At 27.3% G+C, this 19,064-nt stretch overlaps 1 protein-coding gene across 3 annotated transcripts in view; it reads right to left on the reverse strand.

Annotated features, from left to right (window-relative positions):
* LOC129987636 (uncharacterized) overlaps positions 1 to 19,064 on the reverse strand; it is a 363,982-nt gene that overhangs the window by 225,723 nt on the left and 119,195 nt on the right. For all 3 annotated transcript variants that reach the window (XM_056095596.1, XM_056095597.1, XM_056095595.1), the window contains exon 2: positions 13,435 to 14,147. In XM_056095596.1, the coding sequence (XP_055951571.1) occupies positions 13,435 to 14,126 (692 nt within the window). In that variant the 5' untranslated portion in view covers positions 14,127 to 14,147. The remainder of the gene's footprint in view (positions 1 to 13,434; positions 14,148 to 19,064) is intronic.

Raw genomic sequence — 19,064 nt, forward strand, 5'->3', positions numbered from 1 at the left:
TTTCTAAAAATACAGTAGGCGTTTTCTTGTTCTTTAGTTCTATTTTGGAATAGATTTCACTTGAAAGATTTCTTGATTCAGCAGCGAACTAGAAATTCATCAGAAAGCTAAAAACAGCTGTCTCAGAAAAAAGAGAAGTCTTAAAGTTACTTGTGTTCAATTAAATTCTACATTTTATTTAAAAACTGTTGAAGAGCAATATGTCGTGTAGAATCGAAGTTTTTTACAAAGATATTGTACAAGTGAATGTGACGAAAACAAAACTTAAAGGTCAAGATAAATAAGATTTTATATATAATTTGGCATCGTAAATATTGATGCTTATTAAACTTGGAACCAATTTTCTAAAAAGGTTTATCATCTGTCGGTTGGTACTTTCACATGTATTTAAACGCTGTGGCTTAAATAAATAAAATTTGATATATGCTCTAATGGATATAATAACATTCCACGTTAAACTTTGATTTGAATCAATAGGAATGAAAGTGTTTGATATAAAAATTCAATATTCGGGGGAATTGTTTAATAGTCACATACCAGGCCATATTTATAACCAAAAATCGCAGAAAGATTCATTAAAATTATTGAAATCATGCCTATTATCTACATATTTCGTAACAATTGGTAGTCAATGCCACGCGAAGCATTCGCAGCTTTAACTAAGGTCTATACGTGCGTTAATACGCGAAAAGAGGAACACCTTAATGAGAGAATAGAAAGATTTACTTAAATCTAATGATTATATACAATTTTTGAAAATAATTTTATTGATCTAAGGTTACTAATATCTTATATAGAATATTTTTAAAATAGAAAATGGGTTTTGAATCTTACCTGGAAACTAATTCTAGTTCAATATGATGAGTATGCTTAAACTTGATAAGCGATACTATTTTTCCGGCGTACAAAAAAAAGATCATTATTTTTCTCAAGTTATATATCCAATTAATATACGCTTCAATCTAAAAATAAATATTATTATTCCAGACAACCACAACTTTTTGCCCATATTTAAAGGGAAAGTGAATATTAAAATCAAACTATTATTAGTATGGATAATACTTTTGATAATTAGAATCGACTAAAGGAAAAAAACAATACATATACATGAGATCTGTGTTTGTATAAAGAATAAAAAAATGATTTTTTTTTCAATAAGTACTGCAATTTATGTTTGAAAAATTGAAGTACTCTTTTTCTAAATAATCGTACCTTCTAAGAACAATATTGGCGATTTGCTTTAGTTTTATTTGTTGATAAATGTAGCAAAAACTCAAAATTAATTCCATAGTCATTATATGTATTAGCCAAATGACTGGTAATATTATAAAACTCAATGTATCTTTTCTAAAATTATATATTTGCCTATTTCAAACTCGGAATTTTTCAGTTTAAAACTTCTACTAATGGCGCTAATCTAACACAGTGCAGACGGTTTCACTTTAAAAAAAAATCCATTATTTTTTGTTTTTTATCATAATTTGACCTGGCCTAAAGAAATAAGTTCACAGTTTGATATAAGCTTATAATATTCTTTTCGAATTTTCAAGACCAGTACTTTTCACAACTCAGTAGTTACATTTGCATCAGAATTATGACCTCACATGAATAATTTCTAATCCATTAAGGATTTGCCATTATTGTTTTTAAATGTGAAATTTTATTACTTTTCACAGTAACCATAGAAAAATTTGATTTAAAGTAATTAAAAAGTTAACTATTCAAAGATATTTGTTTGTGACTGATGGACTATTTTTCCTTCTTCATTTTGAATTGTAGCTGCAGTAAGTGGTAGTGAGTTAAATGCAAGTAATAAGAATGGCAATTATTTAAAATATTCATAGTTTAATATTATAATATATATAATTATATATAATACAAATTATTATATATATACTAAAATACTTATAATTATAAGCTTTTTAATGGGATTTCTTAGAACACAGCAGAAAATTGAGAAAAAAAATCAAACCTTTATAATTTTAACTCAATTACTATTAACTTTTTAATTTTATTCATTTTATAACTAGGTAAATAACGGTGAAGAATAATTCCAGGAAAGAGGAAAGCCATACAAATTTAATTTTAATTAAATATTCTAATTAATAAAAAATTAATATCTGCTTTTAACTATTATGCTAACAATTGGGACCACGCACTTTCTGTCTATACTGTCTCAGATGTATCGACGATATTATGAAAATATAAGCTTAATTAAAGTTATATTTTAAGCAGAGACGTGATATAAAGGTTTACGTAAAACATTTCTTAAGTGGTTCTTAATTTTGATAAAGATCTGCAATTTTTGCTTCTTAAACTATGTTGTGATATTAGGCGAATTCGACACAAAAAATAAAAGCATCTTTAATTTATTAATTCTCTAAAGAATTGATAATTTCCTTCGAGTTTTAGCCAAGTCACGAGTGAGCCATGTATTGATTTAATGATGAACTATTAAAATAAATATTTTACAGGTATTTCCAAATTTCGAGAATAATTATTTTATTCAAAAATTCTCAAAATTAAAATTCAGATTTTCCGGGGCTTTTATAATTTTAAGTAGAGTTCAAACATTCAATTTTTATTTTCCCTTTATTTAGTACTGTAATTTTCCAGCTATAAGAGTTCATTTGCATATGTTTGTTTTCTTTATTGTTATCAGAACAATTTGCTTGTGCAAACAAAATGAATGAATTTTTTTCCTTGAATATAAAGTTGTCGTGTATTTATAAAATGTATCTTCATTAAGTTATCATAAATTTTGGATTACAGCTACTTTAGTACACGTTGGCAAACAATTGAATCTGCAATTATTTGGTATATTTTGAAAGGAATGTTTAAAACTGGATCAATAAATACTATTTTAGAAGCTTTCATGTAAGATTTAACTATAATCGGTTAAAATTTGCTCGTACTTACTAATTAATTCTTTTCATACCGAAGCGATTGCGAAAGGAGTTCGGTTTAAGAAAACGTAACAGAATGATTAGAATAACTATTTAAAAGGACTTTACTAAGAAACGCAGTTATGTAATCTATTGCTTCAAAATTTTATAATCCCAGTAGTGAATTATATCTTCCATTTCATTGAAGATAATGAAGAGATGATTTAATTTAACCGAAGGAAGTAACAGTCATAACACTTTTATCAGACTCTTTTTTAAACGTGATAATTTTTATTGACTATACGTTTTATTAATTGCATAAAACATGATAAAAAATTTATCGGAACGTTTCACAGAGCAAACCGCTGATTTAGAAGTCCAAATTTAGATTTCTTTTGTTATCATTTAATTAGAAAGTGCGTGGAATTAGTTCTCAACGATAAGAATATAATTGGGACTTGTTTTCTGAATTTCATTATAGCATAATTTGACTTTCCAGACAACATTCATTTTAACATTTATTTAGCATTTAACATTATCTTATTTTAACATTAGGCAACATTTAACATTTATTATACATGTGAAATAATTTACATGATGTGTTCCGAAATATTTTCATTTAATTTATCTCAGTTTCTTTTTCCGAAATTAATTTTAACTGAAAAGAGAAAAAAAAAAATTACTATGAAGTTTTTTTTATATGAATTTTTTTCAATGATTTTCAATAAAAGCATCTGTATCTTTCTCATTTTAGTTACCCAATTTTTTTTTAAACTACCAAAATAAACAACCTTTGCTACTTTGACATCAAGGATTATCTAAATGATAGTATAGAAAAAAAATCTGTTTGATAACAGCAATTTATTAATTGATTTTGACCTACTGGGTGTATTGATTTCAAATATGAAAAAAACATTTTACTTTTAGCAGTTCTACTTTTTTGAGATTTAGCACAGTCAAATTATAAAATATTTAAAATTTGAAAGAGCAAGCTACTGTTGGAACATGGGATTCATATAAAAAGAAAAAAAAAGAACGAATATTTGTATTTATTTTAATACAGAAAGTCCTGTGATAAATAAAAATACAATATTTTACCACAATTTTGAAAACAGTGGAATAAAGGTTAACGAACATCAGTTCTTAATTTGTGTATATTTCAAAATGTTTAAATATTTCCTTCGTCAGCAAATGTAACATTGAAATATCCTTGTTTTTTATATCCTGTGGAAATGCCTGTGGAAATATCCTGTGGAAATGCAGAAATTATGCAATTAAATAAGAAAAATATGCCAAATTTAAAAACAAAACAAAAAAAACCCATGAATTTTGGAGAAAGAAATATCATTCTCAAACTCTCTCACCCGGATGAAGTAGAATCCTCTTGCTGAATCTTTTTAACTGTTCATAAAACTAAAGGTAATGGAAACGTTTCATGGAAGTATTTGATCAGGATATTCCTTATTTTCTACACATAGGGCAAAAGAGTCACCAATATGGTCAACAAACCAGACAGTTTATAATGACCTTTATTTTGAATAATTCTTAAATATATTGAGCGAAAAAGATGTAGATATTGTTTTTGTCTGGATCTTCCTGGATAAGACGGATGCCAGCACAACAGATTCAAGAATCTTGGATGTAATTTGGACATATTCTTTTCTTTCACGACTATTCTGATAAACCTTGCTGTACAAGTAAATGATTTTGAAATCAAAAATAAATGATTTTTTTTCAAGGTATAAAATTGTAAGCGTACCTATAAAGAAACCACAAACCAGTTTATTTTTAGTTTAAAGCCTACAAAATTACAGATGTATTTATTCGTCAAAAATCATTTTAATGAGTACAGGCCATGGCTATCGGAGAGGAATTTCATGTGCTTTTTACCAGAGTAGATTAAAAGCAAAAAATTTTTTTAAAAAAAAGTATGAGAAAATTTGCGTTTACAAAGTTCAAGTACAATTCAGATGGTAAAATCTTTGTTATGTTTGAATTTAAATTATTAGAATGAAAAACAATTGCGTAAATGCTAATGATTTTAATTTTTCATTTAAAAGTATTAGAAAATTCCTTAAACAATTTAAAACGGACATTAACTTGTATAACTAAAAATCAGCAGATTAGTATTTTAAGGAAAAGGCACTAAAATTGCCATTTTTAAATGCATTGCCAATATTTACATTGTTGACATGTAACCACCCGGATCTTGATATAACGAATGCCAAAATGATAAGAAAAGTTAATTGAAATTTAAAATGTATTTGTTCATAAATTACCATCCTTTATTTCAGATAGATAGATAATAAAACGTTAGAAAAATTTCTTCAAAAATTGCTCATCGATTTATAATTTTAAGCGAAAACTTTGCATGCTAAACCATTTAATTTATTGTGTATTTGAATTATCACTTTCAGATACATTTGAATTGAATGCACAGAATGACAATAGATAAAAACAATATAAATACTTCATTTCAAAATTAAACATACATCCATAATTCTAGTCATGAAAATGCAAGCCGTATTTTATCCAGCTAATAAGTTGCAATTTTAACTAATGGTGGTTACATGCACAGGACAAGCCGAATGATAAATTTCCCGTAAAAGCTGAAAAACTCAACTCATTTAATGGAATAAAAATTCCATATGTTTGTCACCAAATTTGATGTAAAATTTCATTATTTTGTTCGGACGAGTAACTCGAATTAGACAAATAAGAATGATTCTTCTTTAACTTGGCTAAAATAAAATTGACGAGTTACGAATAGAATATCTAGATGCTTCGGTAATGAAGTTACTTTGTGAACTTATTTTTTGCTTCGGTAATTGCGAATTTTTCGGTTATTGCGAGTCGGAAAAAAAGAGGATAAGTTAAGTTATATATAGCTAAATGTTAATTCAGAACAGTGACGAATTTAAGCATTTTGCTACCCTAAGCAGTGTTTTTATAGGATTCTTTTTTTAATTCATGGTCACTTTAATTTCTCATTTCAATAATTTATTTTATTTCATTTAAATATATTTTTTAATTTAGTAACTTTAAGAAAATAAATATTTTCTTATTTATTTATCATGATTCTCGATTGTGCGACAGCTATGTTTGTACACAATATTAAGGCAGAGACTTTGATTTTATAAATGTTATATTAATAAAGTGGTAATAAGATATTCTCCTGAGAAATTTCATTTGGAAAATTATTAATATTTTCCTATTATTTTATAATTTAATAAATTTTCATTTTCTACAAATTTCTTGCCAACTTGCTTAGTATTAGTAGAAAATCGAGTTCTTACAGCACAGCGGTTCCAAGAACTACATAGACTTCCTAAACATATATTCGGCATTGATTTAGTAATTTATATTTTAACGCACATTTTCATCAAACTTATGATTAATGAATTAATTTAGAATTTATAAAGTTTTTATTTCGACTTTTTTTTTTGCTGTTGGAAAAAGCTTCCTAATCCTAGAGTTAAATTATCAATAAAAAAGATAATTTGTTAATGATAAATAGGCAATTTTTTTTTTTGCGCATTACAATGAAGCGTTTAAATCTAATTTTAGCAGTTTTCATTTCATAATTTTAAGTCATAATTTAATGAATTATTCTTATTGCAGAAGCTGAACGAAATTGTTTGGAGATTTGTGTTAGTATAACCAAGAAAAATAACCAAGTGTTTCACTGAGGAAAATCAATAAACGTAGAAGATTCGAGATAGATAGCCTGAATTCTGAGATCAAAGTCATCAGCAATGAATATCAGCAAGTATTTCACATAATAGAGCTCTTATATTAATCGAAAAATGATACTAATATTACAATAAAAATGACAGATAAGCTTATTGCTATAAAAAAGCTAGGATTTAATTAGAAGACAATGTTTTATACCTTGTGGGATATGGGAGATTTAGTCTGTAATGAGATGCTGGAAATAACCAAATTTTTATTGTAGGTATCTATTCATCATCAATTCAGTTAGTTGAACAAGTTTTTATACTACTGTGATAGTAAAGGAACGGATATTTTCATTTAGTACTGTACTGTCCAATAACATGCAACAGGATTGACTAATTAGTTGTTCAATGTCTCTAAATAAAAATAATTTAATTATACATTTCTTACATGCATTAAATAATTCTGAAACACATTTTTTCTGATACATTTTTGATGAACTGGGAACTATGACGAAAATTAAATTGAACAATTTTGCAAATTAGCCAAATATTAAAATTATAATAAATATAATAATTTCTTTTGAATTTAATTTAGTTGCTGTTTATTTAGTCGAAATAGTCAATTTATTTTTATTGTTTTGGTAAAGCAGCCCAAACTATTGCAGTAAATAATGAAGGGATACATAAAGTTTGGGAAAACTAACTTATCAAAGGTTCCGATGAATATTTTTTTCTTGAACTGTTTGAAATGGATGATATTAAATCAGTTGTGCATTAAATATTTTATATAAATTCTATTGAAAGAATATTTTGCAATAATTTTATTTACTAATTGTATAAAATTTCTAAATGCATCATTTCATGTTTTAAGTGCAACTGCTTAATAATTCACAATACAACATCCCGTGTTTAGATAAATTTTATTGTTGAGCCTATTGATATTAATTACAGTATGACCAAAGAATTGTTTGTTTAATATATGTTACATTCTAATGAAATCAAGAAGAATTTTTTAGTCAAAATTTTCCTCCAATTCTTTGAAATGTTATGGACGTTTCAGCACGATTTCAGCAATACGTTGTTTTATAAAATTTGAGATAGAAAATCCATTTGTTTCTAAAACTGTACATGTCAATTTTAGAGATATGAACACTAATGCGAATGAATATATTCTTCAATATTGTTTGTGGTAGTGCCTTCTCAATCGGCAAAATGCCTTTTTTTTTAATATTAGAACAAAGTGTTTTCACACACGATTGTTTTATGAGAAGTGGTGAATTAATTATTCCGTATTATTGCAGATTTAAAAATGACTGTTTCCTCATCGCTTGATTTAAAATATGACTTTTTTTTCATTGACTGATTTAAAAATAACCTTTTCCTTATTGATTGATTTTAAAATGTTTGCTTCCTCACTGATTGATTTAAAAATGACTGTTTCCTCATTGGTCGATTTAAAAATGGTCGTTTCTTTACTGATTGATTTAAAAATAACTGTTTCTTCATTGGCTGATTTAAAAATGATTGTTTCCTCATCGCTTGATTTAAAAATGACTGTTTCCTCATCGCTTGATTTAAAATATGATATTTTTTTTTCATCGACTGATTTAAAAATAACCTTTTCCTTATTGATTGATTTTAAAATGTTTGTTTCCTCACTGATTGATTTAAAAATGGCTGTTTCTTCATCGGCTGATTTAAAAATGATTGTTTCCTGATTGGTTGATTTAAAAATGGTCGTTTCTTTACTGATTGATTTAAAAATAACTGTTTCTTCATTGGCTGATTTAAAAATGATTGTTTCCTCATCACTTGATTTAAAAATGACTGTTTCCTCATCGCTTGATTTAAAATATGATATTTTTTTTTCATCGACTTATTTAAAAATAACCTTTTCCTCATTGGTTGATTTAAAAATGGTTGTTTCTTCACTGATTGATTTAAAAATGACTGTTTCTTCATTGGCTGATTTAAAAATGACTGTTTCCTCATTGGTTGATTTAAAAATGACTGTTTCCTCATTGATTGATTTAAATAACATAAAGTGCCGGCATCCTGGCATAGGGATAGCGCGTCTTTCCCGTGATCTGGGCGTTCGGGATTCGAGTCCCGGGTTGGGCATGGTTGTTGTTCTTCTTATGTGTTCTATTTGTGAGGTGTGTAAGTGTGCTCACCCCCCTGTAAAAAGGGGCTGTGCAAGCGAATGCGACGCATTAAGTAGCTAAATCGGATTCATGGCCTAGTTGGAGCTACTGAAAAAAAGAGACTCTCACTCGACTTAAATCACTGAGAAATAACTGTCAACGGGCATATAAAGTGCCATAAGGCACAACACTATTTGTGTTGTGCCTTATGGCACTTTATATGCCCATTGACAGTTATTTCTAACATAATAAAGCAAAACTTGACATAAAGCAAAACTTTTACAAAATTTAAAGTATTTTTCCAATTGAAAACATATTCCGATCTTTAAAGATTCTCAAATTAGTTGTATAATTATGATTATGATTAGAGTGAATACCCTGTATAAAAATAGTACAAAATAATTGCTACGTTTCACTTCAACAAAATTCAAAATGACTGTTTCCTCGCCGAAAATAATCTTTCATGTGATTAATCTTCACTTAGATGGGCGATAAATTAAAACAAAACCACATGAAAACTTCAGTAAGATAATACTTCAGAAAATTGGAGGCGTATAACATATATTCTACATAGCACATAAGCATAGAAAAGCTTTCAAAGGAAAAACTGACATCGCTTATAAGAGATAATTTTCCTTTCATGAATATCATTAAATATAATGTTGTCTTTAGTATTTATCTCAATAATATTCTTTTTCAGAAACTGAAGAATTTTCTGTTATTCTAAAAACATCTTATTAAACTTTCATATCCGATATTTAGAATAAATTGCTCAATTCCATCCAAGCCGGAAGTTATTTATTTCGTAATCTATCAAATTCTGTCTTCTGCTCAACGCATTCTTTTATTTTAATTGCCTTAAATGCTCTGATAGAAAATGAAGAAGACTGTTGACATGCTAAAAATATCTTTTTTTAAAATTCTCATAGGAACAGTAATTGACGTTATGTAATAGTTTAATTGCATATTATAGCATTATCTAACTCGATAATGAGTCGATAAAGAATTAATTTGGCTATAATTAAAGTAAAGGAAAAATATCGTTGCATAACAGCACCATTATTATAAAAAAAAATTTCTCCATATAATAAATAGTTGGAAACTTTTATGAAATGCTGGACACTAAAATATCAGTCTTATTAGACGAAATAGAATATTACTAATAAAGTATAAAAATCTTATTACATTTTTAACGTAATTAAATAAATTTCACGTAAATTTAAAGCTTTTATACAAGTATATCTTAATGAAAGGTCAACGAACTAAGAATTTTAAGAGAAAGGCATAGCAAAATTAAAGCATTTAATCGTATATCGATCTTAAATTGAAAAAAAAAATGGAAACCATTTTGAGCATTAGTAAATAATAAGGAATAGTCACCCTTTAGATGAAATCTGCAATTCTTTCATAAAATTGTGCGTAAAATATTTTTATAAAATCATAATCTGTTAATATAATACTTAAATGGAAAGAGTGAAATTCTGTTCTTGATTATTGAATAAATCAAATCAGCCCTAAACATAGTTTGTGGAAACAGTTTTTTTTAAGACTTCCATGATGTTTTTTAGCAATTAGTAATTTTTCAAAATAGCAAGGAACAATAAAAACATCTGGCAAAATTTGTATGTTTCTTAAGAAAAATGCATTATTTTACTGAGATCATATTAATTTATATGGGCATATAAACGTAAGTGCATAAAAGAATATTCCTAATGAGGAACGTTGAGTTGAAATTTAGGATTTTTTTTTCTATTTTTTATGCAAAATATTCGTTAATCATAACTATACAGCTAATTTGAGAATCATTAAAGATCGTAATACATTTCCAATTGGAAAAATGCTCTCATTGATGCAAAAATTTTACTTTATATTGTTTAAATCAATCAATAAAATTCTGAAATATCTCCGGTTTTAATACAGTCTCTCAATTCTATCAATCATGCTTTGTAAAACATCCTTATTACACTAACATTTTATAAGAAAAGAAGGAAAAAAAGAAAGCTCCATTCTTCTGTAATTAAAATTAACCAAGACATGAAGTATTGCGTAGCTTTTCTCAAATGAATTTGGGGGGTTTCAATTTTTAATCTCTCCACCAATCAATGGACAGCACTTGCTCTGCCTTGATTAGATTAAAATATTGAAAAATTGCTTCAATTTACAAGGTATGTATGTCTCATATGGAATATTCTAGATACGAGATATGAAGTTTTTGGCACGGTGATTGGTTTTCACTTCCCTTCTGAATATATAAGGGGTGTGGGTTCGAGTTATCTTAATTCCAATGACGATAATGTATCTCCTTAGCGAAGGTATACTTATCTTAGGAAGGTCTTATGATTCAATCATAAGTTCCGCCTATCCTCTCCTAGCTGCCTCGAAGATGATCTTTCAATTCAATATCGTGTGCTTCGATAAAGAGGATGTAACTCCAATATGTAATCACAGAGATGCATACTGCAAATGATAGAAATTCGAAGTACCTAATTTAAATGTGAAAAAAAAACCGAGACAGAAAAGTCTTAAAATATTAATCATCCGATTGTGTGTGTGTGTGTGTGTGTGTGTGTGTGTGTGTGTGTGTGTGTGTGTGTGTGTGTGTGTGTGTGTGTGTGTTTAGCAAAGCAATTATAATGGTGCAGAAATGCTGTTATAAAAATATTCTCAAATTTATAAGGAAAGGAAAAATAATTTATTGGATTCAAAAACAGCATTATTTTTTCACTAATGCATTGTGTCAGATTTCGTATAGCAAGTCAAACACACACATACATACATGTATGTGTTTTTTTAACGATTCATTTGCTACTTCTTAAGTTTCAATAAGTGTCGCTTTCATCGATTGGATTTAAGAAACGTTTAAATGATGCATCGTCTAAGATGACGCTGAAAAAGAAAATTCGAGCTTGATACATTAAAATTGCATGAATCACGACGAAATTAAACGCAGATTTAACTTGATCTTTTCTGTTTCATTTAGTTTATTCTTTTTTTGTGATCTTACTTTCTGTACTACGCGTTACATATGGGCTTATTTTTAAATTCTGCTGAGGTCTTATTTTTGCAGCTAAAAAAGTATTATTTCTTAAATCATTGATTTTTTATTACTTTTTCGTATAATGTGAAAAAGTATTGTATTCATAAAAAAAATGAAGTCCAGATTTTGATTAATATTCACATTTCGCACCTCTCCGAGTTCGATAAACGCTTTTTGGGGTTATGCTTGTTTGTGAGTATGATATTCGAAAACGTTTTGAGCTAAGTGGATGAAATTTGATATACCATCCGAGTACCAAATTTATAAATGTCTGAAAAATTTCAAAGAAATCGAAGGAAATCTCTCTGTCTTCCTCTCCGAATATACTTTAATAGATAGCTATAAAACGGAAAAAGTTAGATGGTTATAATTTGTTACACAAATTTAATATCTAAAATGTAGATACATATAAAATTTGAAACTCTGTTCAAATGAAAGTCTGTCAGAAAGTACTTTCAATTACATGTAAATGTAATAGCTGAAAAAAGCAAAGACTTAAATCAATGAAATCTAATATTATATTGTAACTATAATTGTAGTTGTGTTTCTGTTTTGCTTTCAATCAATCGGTCTAAAAAAGACGTCCAAAATAAACATTCGGTTCTTCTAATGCATGTGTATTAATTGCATCTTTCCGATTAATCTCCAAATATTTCACCCCAATAGCGTTTGATATAATTATTGAACATCATGTGGTTAATAATATGCAAGTACATTTATTCGAGAAAGCTTCATTGAAATCTCCATCGTTGGTTTTCTATACATTTCTATATTTTTTAATAAATTTGTTGAAAGATTAAAATTAAATATAGGTAAGGTTCGATATTTTGTGAATACTTTGCAATATTTTGCTGGCAACATTTACATAAGTGACAATGTACTGTCAAATAAATTAAGCATCGCTGAGCTACGGATACAAAAAGCAAAAGATTTCACTTGGTACATGAGCGATATTTAAATTTCTCAGATAATTAATTACCTATGAGACACATTTGGCACACTTACTTGAAATGATTGTTAACCAGTAACTGGAGACATGAATTTTCTCAGTCGTCTAGAGATATAGAGTCAAAATGACACCATTCTTCTTCTTCTTATTAGACTTTTGTAAACAGCATTGGAATTTATTTTGGAAATAATACATTCCGGAAATCATGCAGTTTCCAAAAATATTAAAAATATCAATATTAAAAATGTTAAATGCTATAATATTAAATGCTTGGAAAGATGTTACAAGAAAAATCTAAACAATCTTTTAATGAGTATTTATTTTGTTTAGATATTATGGAATTACACTAATATTTATAATTGTTAGAATTCAACACACAAAAATAAAAATAATAAATTATTGTTTTAAGATTACTCTTTTTGCATTATTCAAAGTAAGAGCAGTTTCAGAGACATGGTGTCAATAACTCTATAAATAACAACAAAAACTTTGAAAAAGAATCTATCTTTTATACGATTTGTGCTTAGATTTTCGCCAACATACTGCTGAAACAACATCTTAAATATACTGAGGAGAAGATTGTATTCAAGGACAGAATGCCACTTAACAATCAGAGTTAATAAGTAATGCGGAGTCCTTTTGACTCCAGTCTCCAGTTACGTGTGATTATTTTTTATTACTATCATTATAGTATTTTAAAGATTAAATATGAAATAGAAATATAATTGGTATTCAAATTCACCTGCTCAGTCCATAATCCGGTGGTCTTCTTGTCCTTGCCCTGAAACGTGCCCTCTCTTCTGGTGAGTGTACCACGGTTCCATAAACACCCAAAGCCTCCTCGGGCAGAGATGTGTCAGCAAACCTGCCCGGGACACGTCGAGGTCCAGCTATCTTTGTCCCAGGATACTCATCAAATTCGTGAAAACCGAGCGAGTCGGGGGTGTCCAGTATCCTGTTGGGAGTGTCGTACACTTCGTTCTGGTCTTTCACAATGGACCCGAACTGGCCTTTCGGGGTATGGACGAAGTCCGTCTTATGGAAGACTTGTTCTTTGGCTGCGATGGAAGACTTAGCCGCGCTGTATGGATTGGGGTCCGGGTATTTGCTCGGTCTTCTCCTGCCTGTGCCGTACCTCATAGCGCTGGCTGTGAAAGGGTCCTGCAGTTTGGGTATCTCATTAGTGAACTCCATCTGTCGGCCCATGCGCCTCATATGTCTCCACATGGACCGGAGCTCTGAGCAAGAAGGTTCTCGTTCCTGTGCTGGAAGGATCTCCATCTGCCTTCTGGCCACAGGTGGAAGGGCCACTGCAATGGGGGAATGTTGGAGCAACAGGTGATGGCCACTCGGTGGGATCGGAAAGGATGTTGTAGCCCGGCTTCTGGAGATGGCGTAACAGCATAGTAACCAAGCAAGCACCTGCACATACATTGTTTCTGACGGACGTTACACCTAGAAAACAATGTTAAAATACACCTTATGCTGCTTTGCCCGTGAATTTTATATAAATTGAGTCATTGAAAAGAAAATCTACAATGCTTAATTACTTTTATTACATGTATTTCGTAATATATATATATTTACTGAAATAGAATATGTATTTTATTATATTATATATAGAAACACAGAAAAGAAATTAATACATTGATGCGAGTTTAAATACCTATTTATGCATCAATATGTATAATAATGTTTAACAGAAATAATATTATTTTGAAAAGAATGATGCTTAAATGTAGCCAATAGTAATAATTTTTGCTCAAATATGAAATATTCAAAATTATATTTCATTTAAATATAAAGTAGTTTTACCATAACTAGTATTAAATTAAATTAAGCGAAAAATTATTAATATTTTAACCTACATTTTATATAAATAATAAAAATGTTCAAAAAAATTAATCAAAATAGGATATGTTATTGATATTTTTAATATGAAATTTTCTTGGCGTTAAAACTAATTAAGTTCCTTAAAATTGTATGTTTGTTTATATTCAGCTATAAAAGCAAAACATTTAAGATAGAAATAAGTATTTTTTTTTAAAAAAAGCAACGAAGCTAATTTTTTAAAAAATGTGATTTTTACTCTAATTTTCTTCTAAATGAAAAGTTTACAATTTTCAGAAAAGGACTTTTAAGAAAAATGATATGACAAATGAATTTTACAAATTTCAGAAAAGGACTTTTAAGAAAAATAATATGACAAATGAATTTTACAAATTTCACAAGGGAACTACTTGCTTTGAAGTAACTGAAAATGTCTTAAGAATGTAAGAAAAATATATCTTCTAAAAATTCTCCTTATCTTCAGAAATGAAATAATTAATATATCTTCAGAAATAAAATAATTAATATATCTTCAGAAATGAAATAATTATTTTAATAATTTAAAAATCAGTCGTAGCTTAAAGAAAATTTTTTAAATTTTAAAAGGCTCTTATTATTCTAATAAAAGCAATTATAAGTATTAATTCTTTCGTACAAGATTTTACTTTTAACGAAAGAAATAAGAATTCTTAAAATAAAAATTCGAATTATGATCGTGTAATAATCTTTTTAGTTGTAAATAATTAATTTGGCATTCTTGTTGTTTCTCACTTTTAATGATTCACCTTTTTCATTTAATAATTATTTCAATATATTATATCCAAGATAATTAGACAAAATTTAAAAAGTTTTGTTAATTAAATTAGTATAAAACAAATTAATTTTATAAAGTATACTCGGTTTTGAACTAAATTTAAACTTAAAACAAACAAACATATTCCACGAAGAAAATTTTCTAAATATTACTAAACACTATTCTAAGCTAGAATATAGTATTCTAAGCAATATATATTTGTATAAATTGATTGGGAAAACTATCGCTTTATTATCTTAAATCAATCAACAAGTACACATAATGCAGTTGAAAAATTCAAAACTAATTTCAAATAAATTCGATGAATAATTGTTAAAAAAAATATTGAAACTTTTTGGAAAAACGCTCTTTGCTAGATACCCAAGAAAGAGTAAGAATAAAATAATAATAACAATTTAACTTTACCAATGGCATAACAGAATTTAATTCATATTCATACCATCTCCGTTTGAAACGAAAATTAAATACCAAAGTAAAAAACTATTTAAATAAAATATATATTTGATAATTCTTTTCTTTCGTCTAAAAATTACTTTAAATGTTGAAAGAAATTCTAAAATAATTTTTTAACCATTGCCATCGCCTCTCTCTAAAGAAATCAAATAAAAAAAAATTAGTACAAGAATTTTTTTTTTCATTATCGTTTGTCTCTTTTTTTGCGTAAATTCAATAAAAGAAATCATTCCAACTATTTAAATCTTTTAAAAATAAATATTCTATACAAAAGTATTAATAGTTTTTTTTTCAATTTTAATATAAATTCTGATAGAAAAAAACACACAGTATATTAATCATAGTAAAAGAAAGTTAACAATATTTGTTTAACTAATATTAACTTTTTGCCGTTGTTGTTGAGGTAAAACCAGCTAAAATTGAAATTAATGCCTATCCTTTTCCTAAAGGTATATAGAACTGAAATAAACAATAACGAATTATAGACATATACTAAACTAGTTTTCACAACAGACAACATATTTCATTATTTTATCAAACACAAAAATTAAAAGCAATTTTTAAAAATACTTTTAACAATATCATCCGCAGATGATGATTCGGTATTTTATGATGTACCATCATGGATGGAATAATAAAAAATATAAAATTTTTTATTAGAATGACATTGTTACTAATATGTATTTCGGAATTAACAAAATCGTTTGCAAATACAAGACAGCATAATCGATTTAAGTAAAAGTTATAAATAATCGATAATGAGTTGATATTATAACACATCTATCTGAACTTGTAGTTGATATGCTTAAAATTTATTATTAACAATTAAAGAGTAATATTTTAATAAATTTTACTATAAAATTTTCTCTTTATTAATATAATGAGTAACTATTTTTAATAAAACCTAAACAACTTATTAAAAATAATCAACGAAATAATAATGTTTTAAATAGGCTCAAATTGGTAACTAATAAAAATTAATTGATCATTCTTAGAATAAAAAAGTTTTCAATTATTTTTGAACTATACTTGCTTGAAAAACGAAATGGTTAGAAGTAAGAGCTTTTGCTTTGATACATTTAATAATTTTTCTTCATATAATTAAGCATATTTTAGGCCTAAGCCAGTAAGAACAATCTAAAACGAAGCATTAGTCAAGTAATTCAGCGCATTTGAAAATTCTCTGAATTTTTTGCTATTTTATTAGTGTTAAAATATCATCACATGCAAAAAAAAAATGAAAAAACAGTAATGATATTTTAATAGTTCTTGGAATGATTTAATAGCAACAAAAAAAACTCTCTTTGATTTGCAATTATTTTCTTTCTCACGTTTTTGTATAGCAACGATTACTAATTTTTATTTTGCAATTTATTATTATTATTATTTTTTGCTATTTTTTTAATGTTGATTTTCTTTTCTTTCATTTCGTTTTGTGGACTCTCAAAAATGGTTTCAACGTAATAAATTGCAATCACCAGAATAAATTACCGAACGGAATTCGCGATAGATACCAAATAAAAAGAAAATTTTCTGTTTAATATCGACTTAAGATTTATATATTAGAAAAGAAGTATTCATTATTTGGTGAAAGAAATAGAAACATATATGTTTCAAAGTAGCAAGTAAATATACTTTTGTAAATCTTTTCTAATATAATGTTTCTAAATGTAAAGTGATAAGAAATGTTGTTTTCCTTCTAAGATACGATCATTCGTAATTCATATTACTAGAGGTACGTATGTGTTACGTTTGAGTTAATGTTCCGATGCTCTATCGAGTAGACCGTTTCCTATTTCTAAATTTGGCACTTCTATTTCTAATTTTAGAGGGTAAAAATAAACACCTGGAAGCGATCGTTTTTTTAGATTTTTATATAAAAAATAAAGGGAGATTTTAATATTTTTCCATGATAATATCTGGAAATACTAGTAAATTAAAATTGTATTTTACAAAATATTAAAATTTTGAATAATTGTTTCTAATAGCAATTTAGCCGTCACTCAATTTTTCTTCAATTTTGGTATTTTCCAAAAATATTTTTATCGTAATTTAAGCATTGGATTTCAATGCTACAATAAAATTCAAAACGATTTCATTATTTCGTGAAATAGCATAACATACTTCCATAGTTACAAATTTTTTTTAAAAAAAATTATTTTATTTATTTATTTATTTTTGCACAACTGTTAACATAAGGAATCAAGAAATGCACATTACATTACCATAAAAAGCAGCACATAATTTAAAATAGATTATCTAGATATTTATGCTTTGATGACGCTATGATATCATGGGACTGGACTCAATTAGGAATGTACGTGTGCGCAATAAATAGAATAGGTTTAAGATTATTGAAAAAAGACAGCTTTGATTTCACAATTTGATACTTAAAAGTATTATATTGAAGGAATAAGAACTTTCAAAAGCGATTTAAATTAATTTAGCAGCAATCACTATATTTTGGCAAATCAGCTGGTCACGGAAGACAGCTGGAACAAAATAGTCTAAAAACATTCAAAAACACTGGCTTACAACGCTAACATTGTTTTTATTAATTAAAAACAACAATGCCAGTCATATAACGAATAACATTCGAAATATTTTATTTATTATCAAGGCTTTGTCCTTTTCATTCCTTTTGTTTCTCATAATAATCTTCCATTTCCTTATTTTTAGTTGAGATTCGGTTATTTAGAGCCATCCTAATGTGCAGCTAATTTTGCTGCTCCAATTGAAACTGTCATAGAATTCTCTCAGCTGTGCTCTCCACAGAATTTATTTTATTTTTCGAATAATATTTGTAGATTCCTTTGATGTGACATTCTTGGCCAGAAAATTCCTGAGGATGGCATCGCTGAACATTCCATACATTCTTCTTTCATGGATGTGTGTGTGTGTGTGGAAGGGATGGTTACAAATTCTCAAGGAATCATTGCTTTACTGAAATTAGTTAAGAAGAAGATTTCAAGGAGGGAAAATCTGTTTCTTGATTGCAAATGAAAACGATTTAAGTATTTCTTTAGAATAAAGCTTTTGAAAGGTTAAAAAAATGTCCAGTGTTTTAATAACGCAATAATAAAGTTCATCTTCGTTGTATTATGTTAATGTACAAGGCAAAGCGATACATTTAATTAGAAAATATTAATCTTATTTTGGGCTCTCTGAGCTTTTCACAAACAGAATTAAAGGTTTCAAAAGATTTAAATCAGAAGAGTTTTATTAATTGCATATTTATTTATTAATGCTTTTAATTAATTTTTTTACTTCAATCC

Source organism: Argiope bruennichi, chromosome 10 (assembly GCF_947563725.1).
Source record: "Argiope bruennichi chromosome 10, qqArgBrue1.1, whole genome shotgun sequence".
In the NCBI taxonomy this organism is placed as follows: Eukaryota; Metazoa; Arthropoda; class Arachnida; order Araneae; family Araneidae; genus Argiope; species Argiope bruennichi.